General features: G+C 48.6%; 1 protein-coding gene across 1 annotated transcript; it reads right to left on the bottom strand.

Moving 5' to 3' along the window:
* Positions 1–353: 353 nt before the first annotated feature.
* Positions 354–5,962, bottom strand: LOC137167541 (zinc finger protein 436-like). The gene is made up of 3 exons (XM_067569756.1): positions 5,836–5,962; positions 1,630–5,452; positions 354–916 (listed from the first exon to the last, which is right to left on the bottom strand). Exons 1-2 carry the CDS (start codon positions 5,924–5,926, stop codon positions 3,801–3,803), a joined length of 1,743 nt encoding a protein of 580 aa, XP_067425857.1. The 5' UTR covers positions 5,927–5,962; the 3' UTR covers positions 354–916; positions 1,630–3,800.
* Between the last annotated feature and the right edge of the window lie 611 nt (positions 5,963–6,573).

Below are 6,573 nucleotides of genomic sequence, written 5' to 3'. Positions count from 1 at the left end.
AGAACCTCCCTTCAGTGATGTCTGTGTGCTGTGTTCTTCATAATGTGTGTGAAGTGAAGGGTGAGAGGTTCCCCCAGGGTTGGGCTGTGGAGGCAGAAAGACTGGCCACCAATTATGAGCAGCCAGATGCCAGCAGTACACTGAGAGCGAATGCAGAGCGCTTTGCATTAGGGAAGCTTTGAAAACCAGGTTCTGCAATGAGATGCAGGACTGATTTCTGTTCCTGTATGTTGTTAGCCTTTGCTAAACACCCCCCCCCCCCATCGATATCTGTACCCTCCAAATCTCTCCAGAACAAGATATGATTTAATAAAGAAACGTGTTGAAATGATGCAAACTTTTATTTATGAACATTCAAGTCATGGGTGAAGGGGGGAAGTGTTCATTCACAGTCTCAAGGGGTAGGATGGTAGCTTGCTGGCCAGCTGTCAGCGGGCTGCTGCTGCTTTCTGCTCGCCTCAGGGGTGGAGTGCACCACATACTGCAGCCTGGCCATTGTCCTCTGAGACCTCCTGGGGGCCAGGGAGGGGCAGGGCAGCAAAGCCCTCAGTTGAGGAGCATTATGGAGGGGCTGCAGTGGGATTCTGTCCTGCCTTCGCTCCTCCTGAAGCTCCACAAGACGCCAGAGCATGTCTGCCTGGTCCCGCATAATTTGCAGCATCTCCTGCGTGGTGGCGCATCTCCTGCATGGTACTGCGATCATGCTCCTGCATTTCTCTGTGACTCTCCCTTTCCATGTCCATATTCTGGGACAAGGTCAGCCGCCACGCTTTGAATCTGTCTCTGCGGCCGCGGAGGCATTCATGAGCTTGCCAAACATGTCATCTCTTGTTTTGTTTTTTTCCTCTTTCTAATCTGCAATAGTCTTTCCGCAGCATTTCTTGAAGGTGGGGCCAAGGCCAAGGTGTCTACAGAACTAAAAGAAATGCACAAGGTAGCCATTGTTAGCAGAGTGAAGAAAATGATACAACTGCAACAATGCAGACAATACTCCCCATGCAGTGCACAGGGCAAACACAGACCCTCATTCCATTCCTAACATCCCAGAGGGGTTGGCTCACTGTGCCCTTACAGAGATGGTAAGCCAGGGGATCTGCGGACAGTGTGGTGGGGGGGGGGGGGCGGTATATAGTCTCTGCTTAAACCAAATAAAAGTAATGAAAGTGACTTGGTAGGACACTACAATGTGAAATACAAAGGTACAGGGCATCTGCTGTATAGCTCTGGTATTTTAAACATGCGCCGTCTTCCCTAGGTGACCATGAGCGATATCAGTCTCCTGAGTGTAACGCACAAGGAAAGGGAAGATTTACTGCACACAGCGGGGTACCAGCTGTGTTCCGCCATGATGCAGGCTCCCTTGATTGCAGTGTGGCACAGCAAAGTATCCTACCGTGGTGGAAGGAACAAGGAAGCCCTCCCCAGAAAATGTTTGCAAAGGATAACCGATTACCTACATGAAAGTTTCTGTGAGATATCAACTGATGATTACTGGAGCATATCTCATCACATAAATAAACTGTTCCCTGGGTAACCCCCCAGTACAGTCAATGAAATGCCTGAAATTCCCTTCCTGCCCCCTTCCCCCCATGTAAAAGGACAGAACTGCTAAGAAGGAAAAAAACTCACCAGATGTGCCTTCCCCAGGATCATTAGTGCTGTCCTGTGTGCTGCTGGACTGCTCTGGGGTCAGGAATAGGTCCTGACTTTCAGGGAGAATGGACACCCCACTCTCCTGCACCCCGCTCTCCTCAGCCTCCTCCTTGTCCACGGAGTCCTCATCATTGTCCATGGACTGTGACCTAGCAGAGGTATTGATGCTGCGGGGCAGCACCATGGTGGGATCGCCACCGAGAATTGAGTGCACCTCATTGTAGAATCGGCATGTTTTGGGCGAGGAGCCAGAACGGCTGTTAGCTTCCCTGGCTTTCTGATATGACTGGCGCAGCTCCTTGATCTTCACGCGGCACTGCTCTCGCTCTAACAGTAAATTGCATGCAATGGCTTTCTCTGGCTTGTCACCTTGATTTGTGCTACCAGCAGACTCAGCTTTTAGCCTAATAGGTTTTAAATAACTCAAACCCAGGGCAACGATATTCAAGGCTATCCTAGCCAGCATGTGGATTTTAAAACGCTTTGAAATATTGGCTGGTAAACAGTAATCCAGTCTCCACCTTAACTAAAGCAGTGCCACCATCCTGCTATAATGGCTCTGGCCATCGCTAGGTCTGTTCCTTGGCTGGCAGAGACACCACTCCAACCCATCCCATTGTGTCAGACCCCAGTGCCACACTATGTGCACTAGGAGCCCTGCCCTGCTCTATGCAAATGTAGACGACTCAAAACCCCAGTGTCTATTGGCTGTTAGCAGGATGATTCAGGAACTGAGATGACTTTATGGGGTTATTGCTGTCCTTTAGGGACATACATAGGGGAGATGTTATTTTCATTTTAATATTCCTGTATTAATGGTTTTAGTATATTTATTGTTATTATTTCATTATCAATATTAGTTTCAGTTACTTTTAATCACAAATAACATTTTGGGTATGTGTACCCACACACACTCTCTCTCAGCTTTCTTTAATAACCCCCTACAGGATTGTGCCAGCATTTCTGCCATCGTACAATTATTTTATTTTGATTTATAAAGTTTCCTTTGGAAGCTTTCTCAAATCATATATAGTTTTTTTTTTAAAAGTACAAAACAGATGGACATCCATCAACTACAAAAAGGTTCCTGCTACTGGATTAACTCAGGTAACTTTCCAACCATTCCCCCTTTCAAATTTAATGAAAAATCCTCTTTACAACACACCACAAGATACTTGGGTCTTCTTCAATGGTGGAAAATTCTACTTGGATTCCAGTCCTTCCAACACACACTAGAAAATATTCAAGAGGGAATGATCTTTTATTGGTCTACAGGAGAAAGTCTTTTTTCTATTTATCTATTTTCTCCATACATATCTCTCTCGACTGACCATAATCGTTGTATGTAAGAGAGTGGGATCAAATATCCAGCATGTCTGAGGTATTTGTGTGGTCTGTCTGGCAGGTAGAGAGTCCACAGAATTTAAGCTTTCATTTATTAGGAAGGGAACCTTCCAAATGTGCGGCAAGTCTAACTCAGCAGTGTCTTCCCGAGTCTGCAGAAAGCCCCATCCCCTTTCCTCTCATGGTGGGGTTTATACATGCCAGCCCAGACTGTTCTATTGCTTATTCTTTTAGCAGATGGGATGGGGGAAAGGCACTGGGACTTTGAGCAGGCGGTTGGACTAGATGACCTCCTGACGTCTCTTCCAATCCTAATATTCTATGATTCTATGATGGCCTGGCAGTCAGAGTTGTGAGCTGCTGCAGGGGAGGAAATGCTGAAGGAAGACAGGAGGAGAAATACAAAGACGGGGAGGGAAACCTAGAAAGAAGGATAGGGAAGAAAGCCACCCAAAAGGTGGGAAAAAGCAGATTTTACCATGAAGTGATGGTGCAAGTAACTAATGGGAGGCATTAAAAGTGTCAGGATTGGCTTTCACAGATCCTGAGCACCCACGACTCCAACTGAGGGGAACGAGAGCATCCTAACCCTGCCCATTCTCCCTTATCCCCCAATCTCCAGATACCCGATACCTCCAGCAACCAGCCACCTGCCTCTCTGCTTCCCATCGCCCATCCACCCCCTTGCCCCCCAATTCTGCCCTCTGGGTTCCTTGGGAAATCCCAGCATTAATGCCCTCCTCTAGTGCTGCTCCCTGAGGCTGGTAGCCTGGGGAAGCAGTTGAGGGGACAGAAGGGATCTTTCAGTCCAGGGAGATGGCAGCACTGGGATTTTCTTCATTGTCCCTCCCTAAACTGTCCTGGCAGGAAGCAGAGGAGCTCGGCAGCTCAGCAGCACTCAGAAGGGGCTGGCTGAGGTTTCCCCTGTCCTGCCTGGGGTTTGCCAGACCAGGCATAGACCGAGGATCACTCATCTGTTTGGGGCTGGTTATGGATGCTTCCTCACCCCAGAGACAGGCAGCTGGGTATTCTCGAGCCCAGTTCCATGCCCGCCCGCTGGAATCGATGAACGTATTGTTCATTTCTGCCATCCAGTCGGGAGGCTCGGAGAGCATCTCTGCCTCATGGACCCTTTCATGTCTAGTGAGGCTGGAGAGCTGAGTGAAGCTTTTGCTGCACAAGGAGCATTTAAAAGGTTTCATGTCCATGTGGGTGATCTGATGCCTGGCCAGGATGGACCGTTTGACGAAGCTTTTCCCACACTGGGTGCATTTATGGGGCTTCTCTGCTGCGTGGTGTTTGAGGTGCGCCCGGAGATTCGATCTCTGAGCAAAGCGTTTATCACACTCATCACATTTGTAGGGCTTCCCCCCCTTGTGGGTACTTTGATGGAGAAGCAGGTCTGAGGCCTGAAGGAAGCATTTCCCGCAGTCTGGACATACTCTGGGTTTCTTGTCAGTGTGGATTCTCTGATGCTCAGTAAGAGCGGAGCTCACCCCGAAGCTTTTCCCGCAGTCTGAGCACTTGTAGGATTTTTGCCCTGTGTGGATTCTCTGATGTGTGATGAGGCCTCTGCTGTCCCTGAACCTTCTGCCGCAGTCAGGGCATTTGCACAGCTTCTCATCCAACGGGAGTCTCTGCTGTGCGATAAGGGTGGAGCTATCCATGCTTTCAACCTCCTCCTCCTTTGCATGCACTTGCTGGTGCCTAACTAGATGTGACCTCACACTGAAGTTCCTTCCGCAGCCAGGACACTCATAAGGCCTCTCTCCTGTGTGGATCCTGCGGTGCCTAGTGAGGTCTGAGTTGTTACTAAAGCTTTTCCCGCAGTCAGGGCATTTATAGGGTCTCTCTCCTGTGTGGATTCTCCGATGGTGAATAAAGTTCGAGCTCTCGCTGAAGCTTTTCCCACAGTCGAGGCACTTGTAGGGTCTCTCTCCCGTGTGCAGTCTCTGATGGGTGATCAGGTGTGAGCTTACACTGAAGCTCTTTCCACAGTCACTGCATTTGTAGGGCTTCTCTCCTGTGTGGAGCCTTTGGTGTCTAACAAGGGCTGATTTCTGGCTAAAGCTTTTCCCACAGTCGGGGCATTTATTGGGCCTCTCTCCTGTGTGGATTCTCTGGTGAACACTAAGTTCTGAGCTCTCACTACAGCTCTTCCCAGATACAGTGTGTGTATCTCCACTTTCACCTCCTTTCCCTTCTTTCTGATAGGCCAAGATGTCCTTTGGTTTCTTGAGTCCTTCTCCATAGCAAGTGGGTTTACTCTCTCCCTTCCCTGGCTGGCTTTCCTGATGCTTTTCTGGCCTGCGCTGACTCTTACAAGCTTCTCCCTGTTCAGGATTCTGGGAAACATCCCCTTTAGATCTTCCTGATACCGTCCCGTGCGGTTCCACTTGCTCAGGACCTTCCTGATGAGGATTCTTCTCCTTGTTCTCACTCACCATCCCGTCACCTGCTGGGACAGAGAGAGAATCCAGAGAGGAGTCATTGCCTGTGCCAGGGGACAGGGAACCTCAGAGAGGGGAACAGGAAGGGGGGAAACAAACCCAAATAACTGATGGAGAGATTGAAACATCAGGAGCTGAATCCCCCAGAGCAAAGGAGAGATGGGACCAATTCCCACTCAAACACGCTGGGGAAGGAGCTACTAACAGGTGTCAATCAGTGTGGGTGGGAAGCCGTGATGAGTGATGTCTGCCATGAGGATAGAACACCTGCTGGGGACAACCTTGATCTAGGTGAGGTGAAGCAGAACTGGGGGAACACATGGGGTTTTGTTGGAATCCCTGATTTTTGCTTCACTCACTAATGGCTTCCAAGTTAGTTTAACCTCACCTGAAATCTCCCTTTCCTTAGTGTCCTGCAGATCTATGTCCCCTGGCTCTTCCCCTTGTTCCATCTGAGAGCTCACATTGGGTTTGTGCATGAGAAATCTTGCTCAGGAAAAAACACACAAAACAACTGAGATCAGGGTTTATTCCATTTCCTGAGACTATTTGCTTACAATAAACCATTACATGTTTTTTTAACCCAGCCCTATTCTGTGATGAGGGGAATGGGATTCAAATGGATGGGAACATGGTCATGGATACCCTTTGTGAGAGTCAGATGTCTGCTGGGGAATGCGTTGTTCCCTCTGTAGATTTTAAGACCAGAAGGAATCATCATGATCATTTAGTCTGACGTTAGGAGAGGCAACGAACCAAAAAAGGATTCTAAAGCACACACTATTTGTCTATGAAACAAAGAGCAACCCCTTCCAGGTCTCACTGGAGCCATGAGGCTGGATTTTGACTCTTGGGGAGATATATTGTGCTTTGTTAGTTTTAGATTATGCAAGGTGTGGAGTAGAGGCAGCTTCAGGACAGGAGAAGCTGCGCAAGGAGCAGGAGAAAATGCTCTCTGATTACAGTCTGCTTGAGACAAAGTTTCTCCCTGAGAACTGGCATGGGGTTGAGATTCCTAGGGGAAGGGATGCCCTGCATGCAGTTTGACCTTCTCATGTCAGGGCTGGTGTATTGCAAGTTACCCTTACAGTATGTACAGACCGATTTCAAACTTCAGAGTACATTG

This window comes from Emydura macquarii, unplaced genomic scaffold, assembly GCF_026122565.2.
Source record: "Emydura macquarii macquarii isolate MOO-44397 ecotype Brisbane River unplaced genomic scaffold, CSIRO-AGI_Emac_v2 contig_2935, whole genome shotgun sequence".
Taxonomy (NCBI): Eukaryota; Metazoa; Chordata; order Testudines; family Chelidae; genus Emydura; species Emydura macquarii.
The sequence above is the reverse complement of the archived record's forward strand: the minus strand, read 5'-3'. Positions and strand labels throughout refer to the sequence as shown.

Coding starts and splice junctions, on each gene's coding strand:
- LOC137167541 (XM_067569756.1), bottom strand. CDS start 5,926: ATGCACAAACCCAATGTGAGCTCTCAGATGGAACAAGGGGAAGAGCCA. Junction 5,453..5,835: donor TAAGGAAAGGGAGATTTCAG/GTGAGGTTAAAC, acceptor CTGTCCCAGCAG/GTGACGGGATGGTGAGTGAG.